Here is a 27842-nt window from a genome sequence, read left to right on the forward strand (position 1 = left end):
TAAAAACCAGCTATTTTTCCCCACCCCCACACACTCTCCATCCCCTTTGCTGGTTCTCTAGCCGGAAAGAGTTTCTCCTGGAGCTTTTTCTGTCTGCACCTGCTACCCAGTTACGGGAGTTGGGCTGTCCTCAAGCTGGGTTATGTGGGAGGAAAAATATAAAACCAGGGAACTTACTGCTGTTCTTTGAGTTTTGATTTCTCTCCCCAGTCTCTTTGCTTCTGTTTTTTCTTCAGAGTCCTTGTATATTTGCTTTATGTATTCTTTTCAGAATTTTTAGTTATAATCAGTGGACAAGATAGGGTGGCGTATGCATTCTTCACCTTAGCTAGAGCTAGAACTCCCATCTGTAAAATAGGGATGGTTCTTGTCTTTAGCCGCTCACTAGAAACACCAGGGGAGCTTTTGCAAGTACTAATACCCAGGCTTTTTCTCCAGATCAATTAAATCGGTCTTTGAGGGGTGAGATCCAAGCATCTGTATTTAAAAGTTCTCTAGGTCCTTGTTATTCAAGGTGTGGTCTGAGGATCAGTAATGCGTGGGCATCACCTGTGAGCTTGTTAGAACTGTAGACTCTCAGGCTCCACCCTAGACCTACTGAATCAGAACAGAATCCTCAGATGATTCCTTTGTACAGCAAAGTTAGGGCAGCACTGCCTTAAGACAAGTGCAGTATGCAGCCAGTGTTGAGAACCACTGCCTTATAGGGTTTTGTAAAAGCAAATGTATGTAAAGAGAATTTAAATTGAAATATGCTCTATGAGTATAAACTGTCATTAGATGCAAGCTGAGCCAGCTCTCTCCCTGTTTTCTGGGTCCCTGGTGAAGTAAGTTATCTTTGATTAGGACTGCAGGTTCACCTTTGATTTAAGTCAAAATTGTTGTCCTTGAAGCCAGTTGCATCCTACCTCAGCTTTGTGACTTGGATTCACACCATATAAAATCTTCAGCAGACATTTCACTCCCTTGTTCAGAACACAACAGCCTTCTCCTAACCAGAGCCTCCAATTTTCCAAATCCATTCTTTACTTCTCCTGAAACCAGATCCATAAGCACCTAGTTTCTCTCAAACAGCAACTCTACCATCGCGTCCAAAATCTTAGCCCCTAATATCAAGGACAAAGCATCCAAGCACATATTCATACATCCTATTTGAGTAGGAGTTTTCCACCAGTTGAGGAATTCTGTAAGACTAGAGAAATTCCAGAATGCCCACCCCCTACTTTTGCCTCTTCCTAAGGGGAAAAATGACTCAGGTCAAGGTGTTTATATTAACATTTTTCTTAGATACTTCCTGAGAAAAATTGTATATTATGAAAGGAGTAAGGAATTGAGAAAATGGGCTGAAATTTGAAAGTTACTAAACTAGTCCTAATAGAGTATAAAATATTTTTGCAGCTGTACATCATCTACCAACCCTTCACTTACCTGGGCAGGTGTTATGAGTTTGGTTCCTGTTAGCTAATTAAGTCAGTGGCTTATTCCTAGGACCAGTGTTGGACTGGCCACATAAGAAGCACTTAGGGTGGGCTTCCCTGGTGGCTCAGCGGTTAAGAATCCGCCTGCCAATGCAGGGGACAAGGGATTGATCCCTGATCTGGGAAGATCCCCAGTGCCGCGGAGCAACTAAGCCTGTGCGCTACAACTACTGAGCCTGCGCTCTAGAGCCTGCGAGCCACAACTACTGAGCCCGTGCGCCTAGAGCTTGTGCTCTGCAACAAGAGAAGCCACCGCAATGAGAAGCCCGTGCACTGCCACGGAGAGTAGCCCCCGCCCGCCGCAATTAGAGAAAGCCTGTGCGCAGCAATGAAGACCCAGCGCAGCCAAAAATAAAACAAATAAATAAATTTATTTTAAAAAAGAAGCACTCAGGGTGCTTATAAAAAGGAGTTCCCTATCCCAGTTTTGATTCTGGAGATCAGGGACCCATGCTTAAGTCTACAGGTGATTCTGATTAACCAAGATTGGGAACTAAGTCCACAAATTCTTGGAGGCCAGTTGCTTCTTGAAATTACTAATTTTTAGAATTTTCTATGGTAATCCACTGTGTGTATTACATAATACTCCCATTGGGGTCTGGGGCAATATCCTATAAGCAAATAATAATCCAGTGTATTATTAATAAGCAGCATAGCTTATTAATATTTACTCTAAGTGGGATAAAGATTATAAATAGCCTCATGTCAGTTCAGATCAAATTTTGCTGCCAAATTTATGGGAAAACTTCTGGTTTTAAGAGATTTGGGGGACTTTGGAAATATGAGTAAAAGATTGCAGTCTTGTAGTGAATGAGACATGGGTATTCAGACGCTTCCAAGCAGGAATGTTTCCTACCATCATCCTATTTAAAAATCTTTATCAGGAATTTGGAGTCAGGCCATCTGGGTTTGCTTCTAGTATTATCACTTAATAACTATGTGACTTTCGCAAGTTCCTTCTCTGTGCCTCAATTTCCTCATCTGTAAAATGGGGATTATAATAGTACTTCATAGGGCTGTCAGGAGGATTAAGTCAGTTGATGATTTGTAAAGTGTTTAGAGTCCTGCCTGATATGTATAGTAGGCATACATATGTGTGTTTGATTAAAAATCAAAATCTCATTCTGCTTCAGGAGAAATTTACACATTGTTTTTAGGAAAGATTTCTGTTGCACTTTTAAATATTTGGTCAAAACACCTTAAAAAAAAACAGCAAAATCTAGTTGTCTGTTTCTCAGGCTACTCTCATATAATAAAGAACATGGTTAAAAGACAACCAGGAGGGGCTTCCCTGGTGGCGCAGTGGTTGAGAGTCCGCCTGCCGATTCAGGGGACATGGGTTCCTGCCCCGGCCTGGGAAGATCCCACATGCCGCGGAGCGGCTGGGCCCGTGAGCCATGGCCGCTGAACCTGAGCATCCGGAGCCTGTGCTCCGCAACGGGAGAGGCCACAGCAGTGAGAGGCCCGCGTACCGCAAAAAACTAAATAAATAAAAAAGACAACCAGGAGAAAAAAGATTAGGGGACCCAATAAATTAGCCATTAATGAATCCAGTCATTTTTAGTTTGCTTATTTGGTAGCATGTAACTTGGTCATATTACATTATATTTTATGGTGCTTCTCAATATTCAGATTGTTTTCAGGCATTTTGAAGATGAGTTTTCTGAGGCTCAGAGGTTCTGACTTGCCCCAGATTGCACAAGTCATGGAGAGACTGAACTGAAACTTGAAAGTTGGCTTCCTGAACGATATTTTTTCCTAACACATATAGAAGATGGTGGATATTCCACCAGTATTCTTACTGTTGTCCTGAAGGCCACATTCAGGTGTATAAAGTACATGGGAAGAACATAAAAATATTTTTTCTTTTCCTATTTCTTTTTCTTTTTTGGCCACCCAGGGCGGCTTGTGGAATCTTAGTTCCCCAACCAGGGATTGAACCAGCGCCCTTGGCAGTGAAAGCGTGGGGTCCTAACCACTGGACTGCCAGGAAATTCCTGTTTTGTATTTGTAATTGTGCATATTGTGTGCAGCTTGGTCTTGGCCATTTTTTTTAGCATAAAAAAAATCTATAAAAACAAGTTTTCTCTTTGTTCCTGTCAATAGCTTTTCATAGCCTTGCATTAGCACACTGAAACAATATTATATAGCATTGAAGAGCACAAAGAAGTAGAGTATTATTTTGGGCCAAAATTTAAACAAACTTGCAAAGAAAGCTTGGAATTGTGGAAGCTTAATTCTGAAAGTGACTTTGGCCTTTATCCATTTATACCTACTTTGTGTGCCTGCATTTTAGGAAGCATTGTGTTAGATACTGTGAGGTGGGTGTAGAGGCAAATTTCCGTAAAGTAGCTTACAGTCAAGAGTTGTCCATGAATTTTAACTATAAGACCAGGTACAGAGTTCAGCCTGAGGGAACTATTAAAGAGGTTCATTAAAGATGTGGCATTAAAATTGGTCCTTCAAGGGTGGTAGGATTTGTCGAGGTAAGGTGATAAAGCATTCAGGATGGAGGGTGTTAAGGAAGGCAAGGAAATTCTTAAAAAGTGAAGGGTTTGTTTGAGGATCAGTATATAGTGTAGGTTTGATATAGTTTAAAATTTGGAAGGAAAAATAGTGGTAAGTAGAAAAATAATGTGAAGGACCTTGAAATAAAGGCAGAATGGTACTGAACTTTATTTGCTAAGCTTTTGAAAGCTATTGATGATTTTGGAGCTGAGTTGACACAGAGCTCCCTGGTAGGCAACATAGCATGTCTGATGTAATAGCCCATTCGTGTATTTGAGTGATAGATTTTACTGTTCTGTAAGAGCCTTAGGAAGTCTTTGGGAAAGATCTTAAAGTAGTTTGCTAGTTAGTGCTGAACTTGGCTACAAAATTATTATACTGTAAATGAGAATTCTGCCAGGAAATTATCTTCCAAAGTGACAAATACTAATCATTTTCCAAACACTGGGCTTCTATTTTTTTCTTTACTAAATGTTACAAGATTTGAATCAATGTGAGTACATGTTAATGCATGTCTTTTTTTTTTTTTTTTACAGGTGTTAGTAAAATGGCCTTTCGTCATTTGATTGAGTTCACATATACAGCAAAATTAATGATACAAGGAGAAGAAGAAGCCAACGATGTATGGAAAGCAGCAGAGTTTCTACAAATGCTAGAAGCTATCAAAGCCCTTGAAGTCAGGTAATTACTTATTTCCTTAATGGGGAACAAATAGTTATATTCAGTCATGTCCACCCTGACTGTTAGTCAAGAATTTATTATGTCATGCCACAAGGGACTGATTTCCTTAGTGAGGCAGAGATAGTTATATTCAGTCATGTTCACCCTGTTAGTCAAGAATGTGTTGTATGTATCTTGCTGTAAAGAACTGATGTTTTAAAATTAAGAATATGTATTTAAGGATCTATAAAGTTCTACTGGTTATGATTGTTCTTTCCTTCACGCTTGATTTCTTGTCCTTATGTAAAAACTGTGCTAATATTAACTCAAGTAGCATCTTTTGTTTCTAATAAAATAAGGAGGACTAGGCATCTTTTTAGGAGTTCTCTGGGTTCCTATAAACTATTCTGTGGATTCAGGTTGTTAATTGTACCAAGACTTACTCTAAAAGCGGTTTGGCTTACAAAGATTAATATGGTACTGCTTAAAAATAAGTGAGGAGGGGCTTCCCTGGTGGCGCAGTGGTTGGGGGTCCACTTGCCGATGCAGGGGACACGGGTTCGTGCCCCGGTCCGGGAAGATCCCACATGCCACGGAGCGGCTGGGCCCGTGAGCCATGGCCACTGAGCCTGCGCGTCCGGAGCCTGTGCTCCGCAACGGGAGAGGCCACAACAGTGAGAGGCCCGTGTACTGCCAAAAAAAAAAAAAGTGAGGAAATCGGTGAAGGTATAAGAAATAGGCCAGGTGGAGGTGATAATCAGTGAAGTTAGAAATGTGATGGCAAAAATGCATGCTGTTTAAGTCTGTACACTTGCTAGATGGGCTGAGTCTAGCTCTGAGTTCTGAAGTACCTAGCAAAAAGAAAAAGGGGAAAAAAACACCTCAGTTACATTATTTATAATAAGATGAGAACAAATCAATTGCTTAGCAGCCATTCTTGGTATTAAAACACACAATTTCTCATAGGAAGTTATTAGGAAAACATTAAGTGATATAATGGATAAAGACCTCAGCATCTTACATAATGAATAGTGGCATGGTAGTGTCTAAGAACAAGAGCTCTGGAGTCAGACTGCCTCGGTCTGCTATCAGCTACTCAGTTTCCTTATCTGTCAAATGGGGATAAAAATGGTACTTTCTACATAGGATTATTTGTGAGGGTTGAATGAATGAATGTAAAGTGGTTAGCATGGAGCCTGGCATGGGGGTTGTTATTATCTCCTGGCTTTGTTTCTTGTGACCCTCAATATAGGTCATTGGTATAACACTAATGTGCAGTTTGGTAAAATCAGTTTCACATGGGACAGAATGATCTAGTCTGACTCACTGATGTGGTTCAGTCAAAAGATATAACTTAGAATAACTAAGAAATAATTGAACTGTAGTCATCCAAAAATACTATTTCTCCTAATGAGCTTTTAATTAGTTTGGTGACAGAGTTCAAGATTAGATTCTTCTGACAAGAGCGTGGTGTGTATGTTTTCTCTGATGACTAGTGCTTGGCACATAGTAGGTGTCCAGTAAACATTTATGAATGGATGAATGGGTGCATGCCCATTAAAACCAAGCCAGTATTCTCCTGCAGAGAGAGCTAAGACACGGATAGCAAAATAGAGGTGTGTTGAGGATATATACCTGATTAGGTCATACCTTCTCAATGTGGAGGCAGACTAGGGGAATATATATGCATGGGGCAACATCAGATTTGTGGTTAAATCCTGTATGAGAACTTTTTGGAAACATGTTCTGTGTGGTCCCTTTGCTGCTCATGGTAGCAAGTAGCATCTTACTACAGGGAAAGTCCTGAGTAACAGAACATTGGAATATATTCTGTGACAACGGCCCAGATTTGGTAGGCATTTAATTGAGTTCATGTGTCTAGTCATTGGGTAAGAACAGCTGGATACAGCTGTTTTACTATGCCTATTTAGAACCTTTTAGAAAGTTTATTATTATAAGACTGGGATCCTTATAATAATTATAACCGTCAGCGCTTTACAATATAAATATAGTAGCATGTTGAATTGTTTCATGAACCAGTTAGGCATGCAGTATACTCTGAAGAATTCTTCAGCAAGATAGCAGTATTACATATTGGCTGTTTATAATTGGCTGTGTATAATGTTATACAATTTAGGAATAAAAATTACATAATGTAGTTGTGTTTAAATCAACTGGTGAAGGCAACTCTATATTGAGTAGACTATTGTATAACTGTTTTGCAGGTATGGAAGGTGAATAAGGCTCTTCTCACATTTGCAATATGCAAGTATTTTTGGAATATAGTGTACACTTTTTGAATGGCACTGAAAAAAAAATACTAGGACCTTATTTTGCTGAAATTGCATCATTGTTTATTTAAAACTATGTTAGGAAGAAGCATTTGCCTTACAGATTTTTTCCTCCCCAGCCTTTTAAGATGAAATTTACATATAATACAATTCACCCATCTTAATGTAGAGTTTGAATTTTGTTAATTGTACACAGTAGTGTAACCACCACCACAATCAAGACATAAAAACATTCCCATCACCCTAAGTTTTCTTATGACCCTGCAGTCGACCCTGATCCCCAGCCCCAGGCAACCAGTGATCTGATTTTTATCACTGTGGCTTTATCTTATTTAGAATGTCATATAAATGGATTCCTAAGGCGTGTAGTCTTTCGTCTTTGACTTTCTTCACTTAGCGTCATGTTTTAGAGGTTTGTCCATGTTGTTGTGGGTTCCTTTTTATTGCCGATTATTATTCCATTGTATGGATATACCATCTGTTACGGACATTTAGGTTGTTTCCAGTTTTTGACTATTACAAATAAAGTGGCTACGAATGTTTGTGTGTAGGTCTTTGGACATATGGCTTTATTTCTCTCAGTAAATACCTAGTATTGGAATAGCTGGGTTGTATGGTAGATGTATTTAATTTTTTTTTTTAAGAAACTGCCAAACTGTTTTCCAAAGTGATACATTCCAACTTGCAGTGTATGAGAGTTGCAACTGCTCCACAGCCTTGCTAATACTTGGTATGATCATACTTTTTCATTTTAGCCAAGTTGGTAGGTATATAGTGGTTTTAATTTGCATTTCCCTAATGATTAATGATGTTGAGCATTTTTTCATGTGCTTTTTTGCCATCTGTTTATCTTTTTTGGTGAAGTATCTTTTGCCCATTTTTAAAATTGGGATATTGTCAAGAACTGACAGGTGGAAGACTTTATCCTATTTGCAAGCTAATAAGTTGGCCTGCCACATTTTTATGGATGCTGGCAGAAAACATGAAACTCATGAGTCAGAAAGGACTTTATTTCTCTCACAGCTTATGGAGCAGCACGAGTTTCATGTTCATATCAACATGAAGCTCATGCTGCTCCCCCCCACCGCCCCGCCCTGAGTCCAGTGGGGAATGATGCAGTGGCCTCGGTGTGTACCGTGCTCACAGTGGTTTACATCACAGTTGAACTCTGGGCTTTAGGAAACCCAAATCTTTTATAATGAGCTGTAAGCAAACCTGCCCAGCTTTTGCCCCAGAGGGGCTGTTATCTTTATTATTCTGTATAATAAATGAACCTGCCCTCCACTCTGGTGGAAGACAGGCTCTATTTTCTAAGGCAATTTGCTGTACAGACAACCTTGGAAAGATAGAACAAAAGACTGCCAGTGTGTTTGTGTATAAGATATGCAGAAACATGAGGGATCCATGGAGCGTTTTCTTCTACACTGTTTTAGCTTCTGGTGAATTTTCCCATGAGCACACTACTCCGTGACCACTCTGATTAATGTGACAAATAGGGGACTGGGACCTAATCCATTCAGTTTTTCTTACACTGGATTTAATTAAGACAACTATCAGCAGCACTCCAAGTAGCAGGATGTGGCCACCCTGCAGTGCTAAGCTTAAGCGTGCACCTACCCCCGCTAAGGTCCTGCACTCAACCAACTGAACAAATCCCTAGAAAGCCAGGTGGCTTTCTCCTTTACTTTGTGTATTGACTTTTCCACTTAGCCCTAAACATTAATCTAAGTATAGCAAGATGTTTTAGCAATTGCACAGTCTGAGCATTGGTCCACCGGGGGGAAGTCTAGGGCAAGTCTAGCCTCCGTTATAACACTGGCCAGTGATTTGAGGCTGACATGAATACCTTCCAGAGCCCAAGTAGTGTCATTGATCACATTGTCTTGAGTCAGGCACAAATTTTGTACCACCTTTTTTTTTTTTTTTTTTTTGCGCGGTATGCAGGCCTCTCACTGTTGTGGCCTCTCCTGTTGCGGAGCACAGGCTCCAGACGCGCAGGCTCAGCGGCCATGGCTCACGGGCCTAGCCGCTCCGCAGCATGTGGGATCTTCCTGGACCGGGACACGAACCCGTGTCCCCTGCATTGGCAGGCGGACTCTCAAGTCCCCACCTTTTTATTTGGATGACTCCCATTGTAGAGAAAACTGCCCGTAGGGCTTGCATAAATAAGTCAGTTATTCCTCCAGGACACTCCCCCAAGTAACCAAGGGTAGCCTCACTTTTGGCCACCCAGGCGGCATGTGGGATCTTAGCTCCCCGACCAGGGATTGAACCCACGCCCCCTGCATTGGAAGTGCGGAGTCTTAACCACTGGACTGCCAGGGAAGTCCCAAGGGTAGCCTCATTTTGGAGAGACCTCCATGGTCATCTGAGAACTAAAGTGATCTACCAGTGGTGTTTCCCTAAACACTGGATGGTCCCTTCTTCCCACCTCAGAGTTGCAAGGCATATTTTTGGGAGGGAAGGAAGTTAGTACCTGGCTTCCATACAGGAAGTATAGTTGTTTGTGCCCCCAAAGGGGGACCTTCATCAGTCAGGGGCACAGGTTGACATTGTCACCAACGTTGTCTCCCTCTTTCCCAGCTCAGAATGATTGGGTCTAGGCCTTGTTTTTGGACTGAATGTCTGAGGGCAGCCAGTTCGGTCTGTTCTGTTTATCCTGAGCACCTGGATGCCAGCTGAATGGCAGTCAGCCACCTCGCGAACTGAGCCTCAGCTTTGGGAATGGTAGTGGGCCAACATCTCTTGTTTTGCATGGAGTATGCAGGACGCTTGGCCATCCCCCTGCTGTTTGCAAAATACTTCTCGGTAAAGTTAAGGGAGATGGTGATCCAGTTGTCAGAGCCCTCTGGCGTGGGATGGCAGATCCAGCACGTTGCAACAGTTGGGGAGAGCTGCATGAGAGCCTCTTCCTACCTGAGGAAGGCTCTAAGAGCAGTTCTGAAGAACAAAGATTTTTAATGTCCCTTCTTCCCCCATACCTCCTGGAGTCTAAGAGGTTTCTCTCCAGGTTCCAGGGTGGTGGTTCTCCCTCCACCTCCACAAAATCAGTGTATCCCATTCTAGTAGCTGTAACTCAATCCCTTTTCCAGTCATCTCCTCCCCTTACCCGGACCTTTCATCTGGAATGGTCAGGGACAAGAATATTTTATAAAACTTAAGAGACCCGTTATGTCTCCCACTTTGGCTCACAAGGGCCAATCTGATTGTACTTGGCAAGCAGTATATTCAACCAAGTGGTCTTTATTCTTAGGATCTAAGATGATGTCCATTCAGGAAGAGAATCCAGATGGCTGAACTTGAACTAGGTTTGAATCTGCTAGGCCCACTTTTGACCAGGCTGTCACCTGGAAGTGGTACCAACCAGGCTGTCCCAGGGTTGCCATTAGGCAGAAGGAAAAAGATCGTGTCTGAGAATGGTCGGGACAGATCCTGAACTTCCATTTAGGTTTATGTAACTTCACACCCCATTAGGCTTGATCATTACCCAGGAGGCAGCTAAAAACAGATGATCCTTTTCCGGGTAGAGCTCAGTTTGATGACCAAACTGCCTTACTAGGACTTTTGGACAAGGAGGAAGTGAGGGAAGTAGAGTCTGAAATCTTTTTGAGTCAGTAATTGAGGAAACTATTGTAATTCTCTACAATATCAATATCTGTGGATGGCAGGGAGCTTGGAAGTTTTAACAATACCTTGACTAACAGCCAATTGAATAGCTTTTGGTGCATCATTGTCAGACTGCAGATGGTCCGGAAAGCTAAACATATGACACAGCTTAGTTTCAAGAGCCATCTGGTGTGGCCAGAACCAACTGCTCAGACTGGAACAGCAACAGTGTAACCTGAAAAAGTGTCAGTAGTTGTGAGGCATCAGGGATAGCCCTGAGATGGGGTGAAAGGTCTAGTGTAGTTAGTCTGCCAGGTACAGTTGGACACAATGCCCTGTATGATTTGGCCTCATTCACCATGAAACAAACAGGCCAACTTTGGCAGGTGTCACAAGTCTGACATGCGGTAGCAACTTCTCCATCAGAAGCATAGGGTCTTTGACTTTCTGCTCAGTCTCTGATGGTGGATGTGTCACCATGTTCAGAATAATGTTGGGCCTAGGTGGCAGTGATGGAAGTCTGGGCAGTGTAGGTTGATAAGCAACTTGATTCCAGTTGGTATCAGAGAACAGGCTTTTACCATGAGCGTCTAATCAGTTATCCAGAGAGTTGAATCAATAGCTGCTCTTCGTTTCCACAGTTGTGGAAAGATGGGTGTCTAATCTGCCAAGACTTGCAGGTCTCCCAGACAGCTTGGCCATTGCAACAGCCCAAGAGTCAGTAAAAATACAGCAAGGCTCATAGTGGAGAGTGTCATCCAGAGTGACAAAGACAGCCTTGAGTTCTGCCTTCTGAGCAGAGCAGCCATGTCCACTTTTGGTTTTGCAAAGTTGGTGCTAAGGCTGAGCATCCGCAGCAGCCCAGTGAATACCATCAGCCTTCAGCTTAGCCAAACCATCAGTGAATCAAAGACCCCATCGATCTAGTGGCTTTCTTTGGGCAGCAGCGTGGGGGAGCTACCACTTTCTCATGTAAAGCCGAGAGACCAGCTGCTTTCTTGACTGTCACTGTTTCTTTATGACCAGTGAGACTTGTTGGGCACATCTTACCTTGCTAGTCATGAAATCTTAGTTAACACACTCCCAAACGGCAGTATCAGGCTAGAGAGCCTCAAAGTTTCCATGGATCAGGCTTCACTTTTAACAAGAGTCCAATAGCAAGCAAATCCTTTCTTGTCAAAGGGAGTGTACCTTGTAGCCATGTCAGGGAATTGGCAAGTCCAAAATCCAGGGAATACCTTGGGGTGGAGACCACCTCCCTTTGCCAGAAGCTCTAATCTGCAAAAAGCGTCAGTCTCAGAGACTTAACAGCTCAAAGAGGTCGTTAGGGTTTTGGGGCCCGAAGGTAGAGACTGTGCCACAGCTTGATGGAAACTTCCAATTCAGCCTGTTGGTTGGAGCCCCACTTAAAAGATGCTGTTTTGCATATTGACTGATATAATGAAGAAAGTAGAATGCACAGGTGAGGCACATATTGTCTCTAGTACCTAAAAAGTCCAGTAAGATGCTGGGTTTCATTTTTGGTGGGAAGAGGGAGGAGGTGAAAAAACAGGTTTTCTTTTACTGCTGCAGGGGATTGAGTGTTGTGAATCTGCCTGTCTAGTCCCAAGAAACTTTACCTGGTGAGCAGTCCTCTGAATTTTGTTGGGATTTATCAGCAACCTCTGCTGGTAGAGGTGTCATAACACTACGGTCAGGGCCTTTGAGACTGAGACTTCTGGCCTGCCAGTCAGTAGGATATCAACAGTATAGTACAAATTTTAGATATCAAAAGATAAGACACTTGTGCTAAATCCTGACCCAGCTACTGGTGGCTAACGTTAGGGGAGTTTGTTCCAGTAGCTCTTCTCTACATCTGGCTCTTCTCAATTGGGATGTTCCATCTCTGGTATTTACGGGATGAGAAGTGGTAAATACACATGCCATACCAATCCCTGCTGTGCATTCAGATGTCAAAGCAACAACAGTATGTAGAATCAGGCCCACCCACAGGGTCAGGACAGCCTCCCTTTCCTGCTGTGAACCTTGCCCAGGCCCCATCAGTTGAATGTAAGCGCCTCCTCTCTGTGGAACCAGGTGGGATGGTGAGTTGGACACCTGCTGGATAAAACAGAGCCACGGAAGTTTGAGCCTCTCCCATTCTTGAGTTTTCCTCAGCATACTTGGATGCATACATCGTGTCTTCACTGTTCACCCTTGGGAACAAGGAGACCTTGGCTCCAACCCTAATTATCTTTTCCAAGCTGGTGAGGTCAAGTTAGAGGCAACGGGAAGGTAGAAGGGGGGGGAAGTGGTATGGAGGGAGAAAGTGATTCTCTGCCAGTGAGCAAGGTACATTTTGGTTTCAAGCAGCACTGGAGCTGCATGTGGCTCAGCCAAACAAACCTCCAGTGTTTTCAGCCCACTCAAAGCCCTCTATCAGGCAGCAGAGTCATCACTACTGATACTATCAGTGTCAGTTTGGGGGACCCCTTGATTCAGTAGCCCCATCCACATTGATTTCTAGTTGGGGCCATGTCATTTATGCCTTTTAGCTGACTCAGACTTCCGCAGTGGTGGCTTTTTTTCAAGAGTGTAGCTTAATCTTGGACATTTGCTGCCCCACTGTCATGATAACATCTCTTACACTTTTTCCTGGTCTAACATAAAAGGGGGCTTTTCAGCAGGCGTGACCAAAGAATTTTATATTACTTTGGATCCTTTTTTTCATTCCCCAGTGACTCATCTTCATCAGCATTATAAACCCAGTTGGGCAGGAAGACTCTTGCTAGTCAATGCCTCATCGTAGGAATTTGCTTCAGAGAAGTCTCTCCAAGAGCATCCACAGCACCCTTATGGCAGCCAGGACCCACTGCAAAAAAAAACTCAAGCCTTTTACAGTCATCTCCAAATAGATCTCATGTGGACATGACAAACTGCAGGAGGAGCTGAGCCCTGAGATGGCCCAGGTGTTGCAATTCTTCCTTGCTCTACAAGCATTATGTTGCCCCCTCATCTCCCGTGTGGACCAGCCAAAGTTCTAATGACTCAACTGGTTTCTGCTCATAGCAGTTGTGAATTTCCCTCCTGGCACACTTGGTTTAGGTACATGTGGCAGTAACTTGTCTATAAAGGGGCAGAACCTTCTGTCTCCACCCTCCTACTCCCTTTGAATCTTAGTGTTAATTGTTACTGTGGGCAGACTTCAGGCTGACCACCCAATTGGCAGGGAAGTCCTCCGCTGCCTCCCCCACCCCTAGCAAGTTTGCAGCAACTGGGACACCATTCCAGCAGCTGTCCTTAAACTTGCTGCCCAGTACTCATCCTGTAACCACCTTCTCAGTTTTTCCTCATTAATAGGTGTCTTAGTTTCCTGGGGCTACCATAACAAAGTACCATGAACTGCATGTCTTAAAACAACACGAATGTATTCTCTCACAGTTTTCGAGACTAGAAGTCCTAAATCAAAGTGTTGGTAGGGCCATGTTCCCTCAAAAGCCTCTAGGGGAGAATCCTTCCTTGCCCTTTCTAGTTTCTGGTAGCCCCAGGTGTTCCTTGGCTTGTGGCAGCATATCTCCAATCTCTACCTGTATCTTCACATTGCCGTCTTCCTTCAGTGTTTTCATATGGCCTTCTCTTCTTTGGGTCCACATGTCCCTCTTCTTATAAAGACTTAGTTAGAGTAGGGCCTGCTCTAATGACCTCATCTTAACTTGATTGCATCTGCGAAGACAATTCTAAATAAGGTCGCATTCACAGGTATCAGGGGTCAGGACTTCATCATATCTTTTGGGGGCACACAGTTGAACTCAGAGCAATAGGCAAATAAGTAGAGGACCATTTATTGTCCAGTTGACCATACAATTTGGTAAACAGGTTTACTGCCAGCTCTAGTAGGCTTCCTCAAATTCCATTTGCTCTGTGAGGTCTCATCCTTCCTGTTCCAGAAAGCCTTGTCTTTTTCAGCATCCTGTTCTTGGTTGCCAAACTTTGGCAAGATCTGTGAGAGATCTGAGTGTTTATCCTACTTGCAAGCCAACTGCCATGGTTTCATGGATGCTGATAGAAGATAACGGGTCTCGTAGGTCAGAAAGAAGGACTTTATTATTCTCTGCACAGCAGGCAGCATGAGTTTTCTATTTGTGCCACTTTTCCCTTCCTTAAGTCCCACAGGGGTAACATAGAGTGGCCCAGGTGAATGCTCTGCATGTGGTCATTTTCATCACAGCTGAAGGATCTCCAGCTTAGGAAACCAAAATCTTTTAGAATGGGCTGCAAACAAACCTGCCTGACCTTTATCCCACAGTGGGGAACATTATTATATTGGACAGTAAGTAAAGGTGTCTTCTTCTCCAGTGGCAGCCACTCTGTCTTCCCAGGCTGTTGGCTCTTCAGCAAACATCCTTGAAAACTAGTCCAGAACCAAAGCTGTCAATTCACAAGATACGCAGAAACACAAGGGACTCACGGGGAATTGTCTCCCGACAGTTGTCTTAAGCCGTTGAGTTTATTGAATTGTACAAATTCTTTTTGTATTCTCTATATAAGACCTTTGACAGATACATGTTTACAGATATTTTCTCCTGGTCTATGGTGTGCCTTTCTGTTAACTGTGTATTTCAAAGGACCAAGTTTTAAATTTTGATGAAATCCATTTTATCAGTGTTTGCTGAAAGTCTCTGCTTTCTGTGTGCTATTTAAGAAATCTTTCAATGTTGCAAAGATTTTTATCCTGTTTTCTTCTAGAAGTGTAATAGTTTTAGTTCTTACATTTAAGTCTATGATTCATTTTTAATTTTTTTGTGTATAATATGAGAGTAAGGGTCAAGGTTTATTTTTCCCATATAGATACCAGTTGTTCCAACACCACTGTTTTATATTTTCCCCATTAAATTACTTTGGAACCTTTTTTCAGAAGTCAGCTGACTATATATATGTAGATCTATTTCTGGACTTTATTCTCTTCCATTAATCTCCATGTGTATTCTTTCACCAATATCACATTGTCTTAATTTTGTAGCTTTATAGTAAGTCTTGAAATCGGGTAGTGTAAGTCTTACAGTCTTGTTTTCTGCCTTTCCATACAAATTTTATTATCAGCTTATCAGTTCTTCCAAAAAGCCTGGTAGGATTTTGATTGATCTTATAGATTTTTTTAATCCATACATTGTGTATTTCAGGAACAAAGAAAACTCAGCTCCACTAGAGGAAACTACCACAGGAAAAAGTGAAGCAAAAAAAAGAAAGATTGCAGAAACTTCAAATGTTATCACTGAGTCATTGCCGTCTGCAGAATCTGAACCTGTTGAAATCGAGGTGGAGATTGCTGAAGGCACAATCGAAGTGGAAGATGAAGGCATTGAAACGTTAGAGGGTGTGGCTACTGCCAGGCAGTCCATAAAGTATATTCAGAGCACAGGTTCCTCTGATGATTCCGCTCTGGCATTATTGGCAGATATCACCAGCAAGTACCGTCAAGGTGATAGAAAAGGGCAGATTAAAGATGAAGATGGCTGTGCCTCTGACCCCACAAGCAAACAGGTAGAAGGTATTGAAATTGTGGAACTTCAGCTGTCACATGTGAAGGACTTGTTCCATTGTGAGAAATGTAACCGTTCATTTAAATTGTTTTACCATTTTAAGGAACACATGAAATCACACTCCACTGAGAGTTTCAAGTGTGAAATATGCAATAAAAGGTATCTTCGGGAGAGCGCATGGAAACAGCACCTCAATTGTTACCACCTTGAAGAAGGTGGAGTCAGTAAGAAGCAAAGAACTGGGAAAAAAATTCACATATGTCAGTACTGTGAGAAACAGTTTGACCACTTTGGACATTTTAAAGAGCATCTTCGAAAGCATACAGGTAATTAGCAAATACTTTATGTTAAAAGTATAGATTTTCCACATTCACTTGAAGCTAAGTGTCTAAATTCTTTTTTCTTATTTTAATTATCACCACAGGAACCACTTCCTGTGTTCCCTAATGTGCCGGCTGAGCACACAGTGTTTTTATAATATTCGTTGAAATATTTATGCTTTCAAAGCAAAATCAGTACTAACTTTGAAAGTAATTTTCATTCTTATATCTTGGCAATTTTTATAATTTAAAAAAAAATACATAAAACGGTTGTGATTCTTTTATTAACGGTTATAGATTATGAGATTTTAATTACAGTGAAACTTCACTGTTAACTGTTTTTACTTTCCCTGCCTTATGTTAACAGATTACATAGATGGGTACATTCGCAAACAATCCCAAATATGTTTATACCTTTGCATACATTTGGTTATCTGTTTTGACCTGGCAGATAGGAAGGCAGTATTTGTCCATCTCCTTCATCTCTCCAAGGGCAAACATGTCAGGACTGGTGCACAGCCAGGGAGATGAAAAGGGTAAGGTCTCTGTACTCTCCTAAGAGCCATCCCAGACGTGAGGGAGATGTCCAGGGAGTCTGCCTTAGAACCTCTGGCCCTTCTAGTTCTGCATCCATCCCTGAGCCTATTTTTCTCCCTGTCAGAGTCCCTGTCCTTGGTCCCACACACCCCAAGCTTTCTCTGCTAGGTCTCCTGTGCCATACACAGGAGTTACCACCATGAATGACTTGGAATCTTGGGGAGTCCCTAAACCCACTGTGACAAAGGTGTGGGGAAAGCAGTTGCTGCAGAGTGCTAAGTGTCAGACTTCTGGACATTTGTTCCCAAGTTCTTACTCTGTGAGATGGTTAAGGCTGTTGAGACTATTAATACAGTGAATACAATATAGTTATCCCACACTATTCAGAATCTTTCTCTTTGATGCTAGAGTTTGGAGAACTTTGGATGAAATTTTTTCGTAGATCCCTTGCTGTCCAGAGTTGCTTGCTACATACTGCTTGAAACTGAGAAAACATAGATTCAAATAGTGTGGGATCCCTCACTATTCAAACCCTTGTTAGTAATACTCAGGAACTGGATAAATAAGTGAACAGCAAGGGAATCTCCTAATTTACTTAAAGGCTTACTATGAATTTAGAAGGCTTTAAGGTAACTAATTTGGGGTAACTAATAGGCATTCATGAAATCTTTGGGGGAAATGCCTTCTGGTTTTACAAACATTATATGTAAAGACCTGTTGTATATTTGGAAACTGCCTAAAGGTATAGTTTTTAGTCCTTAAAAAACAAATAAGCACCTATGTTAACGGTCTTCTGATGAACATGTTTGTGGTAACTGTGGATTAGTTTTGCAAAAGCATTGGTGTACCTGCAGCACAACTTAGTAAATAAATGTTACTTGGTGACTAGCACACTTTGATAGGAGTTTCCAGTACCCCAACAGATAATCACTTCTATATTATTTCCTATCAGTGTGAAAGTAGAAACAATTGTCACTACCTAGTGACTTACCTGTTTGAAAATAGGACAACGCAAACCATTTTGGAAGTTTTTAAATATGCTTTCCAAGCCCTGCACATTGTCTTTTGGATTGAGCAGAAAAGTATAGAGCTGAATCACATTATGTTTTTTTTTAAAAATTTATTTATTTTATCCATTTTTGGCTGCGTTGGGTCTTCGTTGCTGCACACGGGCTTTCTCTAGTTGTGGCGAGCGGGGGCTACTCTTCGTTGCGGTGCGCAGGCTTCTCATTGCGGTGGCTTCTCTTGTTGCAGAGCAAGGACTCTAGGCGCACGGGCTTCAGTAGTTGCAGCACACGGGCTCAGTAGTTGTGGCTTACAGGCTCTAGAGCGCAGGCTCAGTAGTTGTGGTGCACGGGCTTAGTTGCTCCACGGCATGTGGCATCTTCCTGGACCAGGACTTGAACCCGTGTCCCCTGCATTGGCAGGCGGATTTTTAACCACTGCGCCACCAGGGAAGCCCCACGTTATGTTTTATGTCTGTGTTTCCCTTCAAAATGATGTGAGATAACTTAAGTAACTTAGTCAAGTAGTTGTTACAAATTACAGAACCAGATGCCCTTTGAAGGAACAGTTTAGTATGTAAAGCAAACTGAACTTTTATTGTCTTTTTTAACCTCGATCAATTATTGTACTAGTAATTAGTCACAAGAGAGTAGCATATGTGATCAGTGATTTAGTAAATTCAAGAGGAACATAAGTTTTTTTTTTTTTTTTTTAATAAATTTATTTATTTTTGGCTGTGTTGGGTCTTCGCTTCTGTGCGAGGGCTTTCTCTAGTTGGCGAGCGGGGGCCACTCTTCATCACGGTGCGCGGGCCTCTCACTATCGCGGCCTCTCTTGTTGCGGAGCACAGGCTCCAGACACGCAGGCTCAGTAGTTATGGCTCACGGGCCCAGTTGCTCTGCGGCATGTGGGATCTTCCCAGACCAGGGCTCGAACCCGTGTCCCCTGCATTGGCAGGCAGATTCTCAACCACTGCGCCACCAGGGAAGCCCCCAGGAAACAGTTTTTAATTGTGTTTGTGTTAATAAAGGGTGGATCATTTTTCACTTATAACAAACTAAGTGTAAAGATAAATGGTCCCGTTCCTGTTTCCTACTCTCAACATATACATAATACACCCCCCTCAATTTCATATTTTGTATACTTTTATTAGTTTAGTGCTTTGGTTTCTTGTATGTTCTTAAAGCATGCACAGTAATCCACGCTTGATTTGCAAAATTTTGGCTGTTACTTGTCCTGAATTACTTTGTTTCCATTTGGAAAATAGTGATGATAATGCCAGCCTGCTAGGTCATGGAGATAAATTTTAGAGTCCCTGCCTTCAACGAGTTCAAAGTTACGTTAGGGGAGACAAGCAGGCACAATCAGCTAAGTGCTGATAGAGGTAAGCACAGAGTCTTATGGGAATGCCTGCTTGTGCTGTTTATGATGAAAGAGACAAGGATGGCTTCCTAGAGGGTTTACCCTATGACTCCCAAAGGAAAAGGAGTTAGCCAGGAGATAAACGTTCCAGACAAAAGAAATTAAGTGTACACAGACATAGAGGAGAGATAAGTCACTCATTTGGAGTACTTGCTAGCAGGTTGTTATGTCTGGAGGATTGGGTCCGAATGCCAGGAGATGCAGCTAAAGAGTTTGGAGGGCTGACCATGTGGCGTGCACTTAGGCATCATGGACGATCTCCCAGTGGTTCAAGGACGAGAGAGAAAGTGATGGGAGATGAGGCTAAGATCATGTAGTTATTTTCATTTAAGTGCTGTAAATGAGTTTGGATTTTTATCTTGAAAGACTCTGGATCACTTTAAAGAAATTTAAGCCAGGGAGTTTTCTGATTAAATTTATGCTTTAGAGAGAGAGAACTGGCAGGATAGATTGGAGTGGGTGAAGCCTACTGGGCCTAATTCGAAGGCTGTTGGAGTAACCTAAACAAGGATGGGGGATTGAATAAAGGCAGTAATAGTGAAAAAGGGTTGGAGATACAACATTAAGTAGGCAGAATCAACAGGGTTTGGTGATTGGTGAGATGTAGGGGTAAAAGAGAAGGTGACTCCCAGCTTTCTGATTTGGGTGGCTACATGATTGGAAGTTTATTAATTTAGAAAGAAAAATATAGAAGGGTAAGATTTGTGGGTGGGGGGAGAGAGCCAGATATATTGACAGATATGCCTGTGGAACACCGCATGTGAAAGAATCCAAAGATGACCTGTAACCATGTTTTCAAGTAATTGTTCTCTAGTTGCCCAGAGAGGTAGTGTGGAATTGTAGGAAAAAATCTGGGTCCAGAAACCATAATTAGATTCAGGCTCCAGTTTTTTTTGTTTTGTTTTTTTTTTTTGGGCCACACTGCACAGCTCGCGGGATCTTAGTTCCCTGACCAGGGATTGAACCCTGGCCCTGGCAGTGAAATTGCCAAGTCCTAACCACTGGACCGCCAGGGAATTCCCAGGCTCCAGTTCTGACATTTGTCAGCTTGATGAACTTTATCTTTGGGCCTCTTTCCTTGTCTGTGTAAATAAGAATAATGACGCCTACTTTACAGGGTTGTGACAAATAAGAGAAAATGATAAAAGCATTTGGAAGACTGTACTTTCTACACATCTAAAGTATAATCAATCTCTTACAATTCCTAGATTTTATTGGGCTTATTAAACTAATTTTTTAAATAGCAGAAGCTCAGAAGATGTGCACTGAAAAGTGAATCTCTTTCCTACTTAAATAGATATCCCCAGAAGCAGTTACTGACATTGTTTTCTTATTTGTCCTTCCAGATATATTCTTTGCATTTTCAAGTAACCATAAACAGACACACACAGACGTTTTGAAACAAACAAACAGGAGCATGCAATACAATGTTACGCCATTTAATTTATCTTGAACTCTTTTTAATGTGTGAAACATTCATGAATCTACTTAATTTTTTTCACTGTGGCTGCGTGGTATTTCAGTGTTTGGGTATGCCATAATTTACTTAACCACTCCTGTGGATACACTTTTAGGTTGTTGCTAGTCTTTTACTATTACACACTGTGCTGCAATAAACACACCTGTACATAATCTTTGTGTACATGTTCAAATAACTTAATTTTTGACAGCAGAATTGCCAAGTCACAGAATATGTGCATTGTAAATCTTGGCAAATATTATCAAGTTGCCCTTTAAAGAGGTTATGAAAATTTTCAGCTGTAGGCTTCATTTATAGTGAAAAATTATACACTATTAAAACTATTCTAGTTAGCAGTATCTCCCAACATTTGGGGAGTTGTAAAGGAGTTTCTGTGCCAACAATAATTCTAGGTGATTAGGTCTTCTCTCTCAAATTAATTTTTTCATCTCATGAAAATTATATAAAAAATAAGCTATAATTGTTTTGTCAGGGATAAAACACAGCTCAGAGTTACTTGACTGTGTCTGTTCCACGTGAGTATGAGGGTCATGCTAGGACCAGATCATCACTGAGGTTCCACCTCTGAAATCTTAGTCCTGTTCTCTACAAGCATCATCCTGTCTCTTGAATTCTCACTGCTTTCCTTACTTTGACTGTGGGCGTCTACCTCATTTAGCCTTCCTGTCTTTCATACCCCTTTCCACATTCAGTATTTTTATTTAATTTTTTAGCGGACAATTTACATACCTCCCCCACCCCTTCCTTTAAGTTAGTGTGATAATTTTCCATAATAAACTACTTAAAGAGAAGCTTTGGTCAAGAATGGAATGAAATAGCAAAACAAAAAAACAAAACCCAAATCACTGCTGCTCTTTAAAAAGCCAACACTTTCACCAATTATCCTCAAACAAAACACACAACAAGGTTTGCGCCATATGTGTCTTCAGTGTTTCCTGGCGGCCGGCTCTCCTGCCCATGATGCAAATGGCGCAGCTGCCCGGCGCAGCCTGTCCGTCCTCATGGTGGATCTAGGAGGCTCGCTTAGCTTCACATTATCCGAAGGCCCTGGATAGAAGACTCTAAGGTCTTGAAATCCCAAATGGTCATGGCTCCATCGATACCAGTAGTGCAAAATCTGCGACAATCTTGCTTGTCCACCTCATAAATAGACACTTGAGTGATGCTGTTCTGGTGCAGCGTCTCCAGGGCCGTGTTGCGGTCCTCGGTCGTGGCCCGCTTGTCCATGTTGAGGAAGCGCTCCGTGGCCGACATGTTGCGCTGGATGCTCTGTTTCGGGATGTCTAGCTTGGAGGCGAAGGTCAAGCAGCCGCGGTCGGCGCAGCTAAAGAGCATGGGGCAGCAGTCACGGCCGGCGGCCACGACGCTGTTCTCCGAGACGAAGCGCACACTCGGGAGGGGCAGGAACTCTGTCTTCAGAGTTGAGACCGGCACACTTTTTGAGGCATCGGCAACGGACACTGTGCTGTCGTGGCTGACCCAGGCCAGGCGGCTCCCGCTGGCGGAGAAGCTGACCCCGTGCACCCAGCCGCCAGTGCCACTGCCACCAAACTCTGACATCAGCTGACCAAAAGGCATCTTGCTGCCCCAGGGTGTACTGGCTGGCTTCTCATCCACTTCTTTAATGTAGGCAGAAAACACTCTGCCTTTCAAATCACAGGATCCTGCTGCCAGCAAGACGTTGTTGGGATGCCAGTCCAAGCTGAGGACCGTGGAGCGAATGGGTTTTTTAATGTGCTTGCTTACCCACCGGTCATTTTCGGACTCAAAGTAACAAACAGAAATGAGTCGTGCTCTGCTGCCCACAGCAAATTTGTTCTGTAGCGGGGACCACTTGACAAAAGTGGCTGCACGGTTAATTCTCAGGATCACCAGGGTCGGCTTCCAGGCACCGTCTTTCTGACTCCACACGTAGGCATTGCGGTCAGCCCCACAAGTGACGACACGGTCACTCTTGGGAGCCCAGTCGTTACCTGTGATGTGTCCACTGTGCTCCTTGAGTTCATGAGCTTTCACCCGCTGGCTCCCGTTCTTCTCATAGATGTGGACTTCGTGGTTATTGGGGCTAAGGGCAATCTGGGTACGATCCCTGTTCCAGGCATGACAGGTGATTGGCTCTAGTAAAAACTGACGCAGGGACATTATCCTTAGTGCCTTCGAAGGACAGAAAGCTGGGGGTCGGGGCCGTCCGAACAGGCTCGGAGCGTTGAATTTGCGGACTCTGGTCAGTCAACGCGAACAGGCTCCGGCAGGCGCGGGCGGAGGACCGAGGCCCTGCTCCCTTTGGCTTTTGAACCCTACATCCTGGAATTAATTATTGCAGTCATTTACTTCTGCTCCCTGCTGAGCACTGCTGGAAAAAATTCTTATCAGACCTTAAGTTAGGCCTTTTGGTGTCTGATTTATATCTTTCCTTTCCTAATTGGCATTCCAGACCTTCAGTGCAGCACTCAAGACCTCTGCCCACACCCCACCCCAGCAGGTGACATGTTTATCTGACTTCCTACCCCCAACCTAGCTGTGTTGTAAACTATGTGGTTCCTCGTTGTCTCCTTCTGTTTTATTACAGAGAAAGATATTTCCCTTTTCTTCAAGGCCAATCCTGAATCCCACACCTTGATGTCTCCTCCAAGACCATGTTTCATCTGTCATTCCTACTACTCTCTCCTTCTCCATTGGTTCCTTCTCCTTCAGCAAATAAGTAATGACTCTCTTCTGGCTTAGAGAACCTCTTATTGACATGTCCCCCTCTAGCCACGTCTCCTCTTTACTTCCAAGCCTTCTTGAAAGAATTTCTGTACTGACAGTTTCCATTAACTTGCCTCACTCATGCTCCCTTATCCCACTGTAGTGTGGCTTCTGATTCCACCATACCACTCACAGTGTTCTTGCTAGAGTTATTCCAATCCCCTGTTGTTATCCTACCTGATCTTTCTGTTCAGTTAGGCGCTGTTTATTACCTCATCTTCCTGAAATTTCTTTCTTAATTTTCCTCAGTGTTCTTTCCTTCTACTTCTGGCTATTCTTTTTTTCTTTGCTTGCTTCATCTACCTGCTGTTTTAACTGGATGTTTTATTGGATTCTGTATCTGTATGTCAGTCCACCCTCTGTTTAGCTCCAGATTTGTCTATGTAACTATCTACCAGATTTTCCACTTTGAGTACCTCAGACTCACTGACTCAAAAATGAATTTATAATCTTCCCTAGCACATCCCACTCCAAACCTACTGGGACTTCTCTGTTCTTTATTCTGGTTGGTATTCTAAGCCAGAGATCTGGGAGTCAGTATGACACCTCCCTCCTTACCCCTCACCTGCCATGCTGTTTTACACTTCTGTGCCTCTGCCTAGAATAACCTACTTCTTTCCTGTCCTTCGCTCATTCCACTCCAGGCAGAATTCATCACTCTCCTCCTCTGTACTGCTGCAGTCCCATTTCCCATTGCCCTCTTCTCTGTAACAGGCCTTCTGTGGTGCATTGCATTTGTTTATGTTCCTGTATTTCACCTTCCTGAAATACTCTGGCCTATGATATGAAGTTTTTAAAAACAAGGACAGTTTATCTTCATTACCTAGCACGTGGCCTGGCAACACAATAATTGCTCAAAAAATGCTTGTGGAATGGAGAGGGATGCATGTCCCCAAAAAGGAAATTGACCTTGATTTTTATCTAAGGGAAAATATACAATTTTTTAAGAAATGCAAAAACGTGGAACAATATTCAGATCCAAATTTTATTTCTTTGCCAGAGCACAGATATAATTACAAGAATCATTAAAAACTTACTATTTCCACCTCTTAGAATAGTTTTTTGGATGTGGTGGAAACATCTGAGTTATAAATTCTGATCCTTCTTTCAAGAAGGTGCTATTAGAATTAACCAAAAAGAAAAAACTTTTTGCATTTTCTGTTTTTCTTAATTTGTCAATATGATTTTTTTCCTATTCTAACAGGTGAAAAACCTTTTGAATGTCCAAATTGTCATGAACGATTTGCTAGAAATAGCACCCTCAAATGTCACCTGACTGCATGCCAGACTGGAGTGGGGGCAAAAAAGGGAAGAAAGAAGCTTTATGAATGTCAGGTATGTGTGGGTGTATTCCGTCCTTAGCAAAGGAGTCTGCGTTTGAAATCATTAGAAGTGAAGGGTGACAGACCTAGAGCAAAGGTATAGAGCTGACAACTTTAGAAAGAAATGAGAGTAAAGAACATCATTGTCCTGCTTTCATAAGGGGGTATAGTAATAGTAGTAGTTGTTGTTTTTACCCAACCCTAGATGATACCAATGTCAATAAAACTATGTCCTAAGTAACATAGTCTGAAACTATGGTTATTCTTAACTATAGAACAATCATTAGAATTCAGGAGTGGGGTGGAGGAGGCAGACCAGCTATAATTGGCAGCTCTTCCATGATTAGTGTGTATTTATCCCACATGGTGAAATTGTTCTTAATGTTGATATCACGGAAGAAATTATAATAGTGTTACTTTATAGTCCTTTAATATAGGCAATATTAAAATGTTTCCCCAAAAGGATTTAAGTTGTTAGCTAATCAGGTAAAAGATCAAATAAACAAAAGAATTATGAAATTCCCTTAGACTATGTTACACATGTCATATTTATAACATTTTCAGAAAAATCTTCAACTTTTTTCTTATAGAGAATAAATGCATCCATATTTCCTTCAGTTTGAATATAAGTGTTAACACCAAATGTTTGGTTATTTCAGGTCTGTAATAGTGTGTTTAACAGCTGGGACCAGTTCAAAGATCACTTGGTAATACACACTGGAGATAAACCCAACCATTGCACTTTGTGTGACTTGTGGTTTATGCAAGGAAATGAATTAAGGAGGCATCTCAGTGATGCTCATAATATTTCAGAGCGTCTAGTAACTGAAGAAGTTCTTTCAGTAGAAACACGTGTGCAAACTGAACCTGTGACATCAATGACTATTATAGAACAAGTTGGGAAGGTGCACGTGTTACCATTGCTTCAGGTTCAAGTGGATTCGGCACAAGTGACTGTGGAACAGGTCCACCCAGATCTGCTCCAGGACAGCCAAGTGCACGATTCACATATGAACGAGCTTCCAGAACAGGTCCAGGTAAGTTATCTAGAAGTGGGTCGAATTCAGACTGAAGAAGGTACCGAAGTACATGTAGAGGAGCTGCATGTTGAACGGGTAAATCAGATGCCAATGGAAGTACAAACTGAGCTTCTAGAAGCAGACTTGGATCAAGTGACCCCTGAAATCATGAACCAAGAGGAGAGAGAGCCTACCCAAGCAGATGCTGCGGCGGCGGCTAGAGAAGATCACGAAGATGCTGAGGGTTTAGAGACCAAATCAACAGTGGATTCCCAAGCTGAAAAGTCAGAAAATGAGAACAGAACACCTATGCCAGTTTTAGAATGAAATAACAAATGAATATATTTTTAAATTTATGTGTTGAGTTTTTGAACTGATGATGGGCAGTGTGACTGTCCTTAAGCTAACAGACATGTGGACCAAAGTTAAGCTCTTTCCTGTTGTGTTGAACTGTTTCTATTGAAACAAACTGATTTTCCCCCACTTGATGCCACAGAGGAGGGATCTTTTCCATAAGTGAATGGGAAGCTTTGAGAAGTATATTTCTGGAAAACTGAAATGGATTATATTCTTATTATACAGTTGGGTACGAATGTATCTATTTTCATTGTGGTAAGGGTTCTCCTTTCTCTCTCTGCCCAGTCATGTCCTTCCTCAAGTTTTTTTTTTCCCCATATTGTAAAATCAAACGTAAAATCATTAGAATACAAGTTTATGTATTCTAATGCATGTTAGAAATATTTGAATATATAGGAAACACAAGGCTGCATGAAGAAAAGTGCATTGTTACTGTGCAGTTAAATTTTGGCTTCTGGCTTTCTTTAGCTTGAACAACACTCTTGTCTACCCTGACAGTCACAGATGTCATCTCTGCAACAGAAACGGTGGTGGTGGCGGCAAATTTCTAGAATGTTTAAAAACCAACCACACCCATGTGCCTTTTCAAATTCAACTAAACTTCTGTAAAGCGCCTCTGGGTCTTTCAGAGTTTGTGTTGCAAGGAGCAATGTAGGTCATGCTATAGCACTCGGTATTTTCCTTACAGTGACAGCTACCGGTTCTTTTTCACTTCAGTTAGATTGAGAAATTTCATTCAGTGGCGGCTGAAGGGCCATTTTCAATTGGGAAAATTCACTTATATCTGTGGTAAACTTTATTTTGATGAAAAGTTGCACTAGTATTTTACCACCAGATGAAAAAAAAGATGAGCATCACTTAAAAATTAATGTATTTAAAAGTACAGAGAAAAAACATGTATATAATATATTAGGCTTTGTTTTGAATGAATCTTTTTCCCCAATCCTTAATGTAAAGATCTTGTGCTATAACTTTTAAAGCCATACAAATAAGAGTGCTAAACTGTGGACTTAAAAGTAGGTGTGTAAATATTTTTAATCAGTATTACTTGGAAAATAAAATATAACAACCACATACACCAATATGCTATTTTCTTTACCTGTTAAATATTGGGAGATATTTACATTTTTAAAGTAAACTTTAAAATTATGTGTTCATGACTCTTTTTTCACCTTACCAGTGTGGAAGTTGGTTTGTGGCCAGAGATGTCTTCTCATCTGTATTAACATGACTGATAACACGAATTGAGATATAAAATTCTCAGTACACATCTCCAGTCCCCAAAAATCAGTTCAAAAGAGGAAGGAGGAAGAGGTTGATATTTGCTCTTCTGTATGGTGGAGCACAATAGCCAATGGGATTTTAGTACAGCCTATTTTAAAAATACTTTCTCCACTTACTAGTGTGTTAAATTTAAAAGATCAATTCAACATGACTTTTAGTAATGCTGATGTTAAATGGTATCACATTTTATGAAATTACTGAAGAGGATGGCTTTACACAACTGGAGAAGTCATGGATTTAAAGATAATAGGAATTAGAAGGTGGTTTTTATTTTAGGATCAAAGTG

The 27842-nt window shown here is 41.8% G+C and overlaps 1 protein-coding gene and 1 pseudogene across 7 annotated transcripts in view; one reads left to right on the plus strand and one right to left on the minus strand.

Annotated features, from left to right (window-relative positions):
- The window catches only part of ZBTB35 (zinc finger and BTB domain containing 35), a 32584-nt gene extending 5238 nt beyond the window's left edge, over positions 1 to 27346 (plus strand). For 5 of the 7 annotated variants that reach the window (XM_022598123.2, XM_022598113.2, XM_089908827.1 and 2 more), the window contains 4 exons: positions 4523 to 4667; positions 15703 to 16388; positions 24779 to 24909; positions 25556 to 27346. In XM_022598123.2, coding sequence (XP_022453831.1) covers positions 4523 to 4667; positions 15703 to 16388; positions 24779 to 24909; positions 25556 to 26242 — 1649 coding nt within the window. In that variant the 3' untranslated portion in view covers positions 26243 to 27346. Of the gene's footprint in view, positions 1 to 4522; positions 4668 to 15702; positions 16389 to 24778; positions 24910 to 25555 lie in introns of those variants that run through there. The other 2 variants (XM_022598142.3, XM_022598161.2) reach the window with 2 other exon arrangements.
- On the minus strand, positions 20930 to 23085 carry LOC115801619 (actin-related protein 2/3 complex subunit 1A pseudogene; annotated as a pseudogene).
- Positions 27347 to 27842: the final 496 nt, after the last annotated feature.

Source organism: Delphinapterus leucas, chromosome 3 (assembly GCF_059928025.1).
Source record: "Delphinapterus leucas isolate spDelLeu-1000000601 "Yukka" chromosome 3, BTC_Dleu_Yukka2, whole genome shotgun sequence".
NCBI classification, from domain to species: domain Eukaryota; kingdom Metazoa; phylum Chordata; class Mammalia; order Artiodactyla; family Monodontidae; genus Delphinapterus; species Delphinapterus leucas.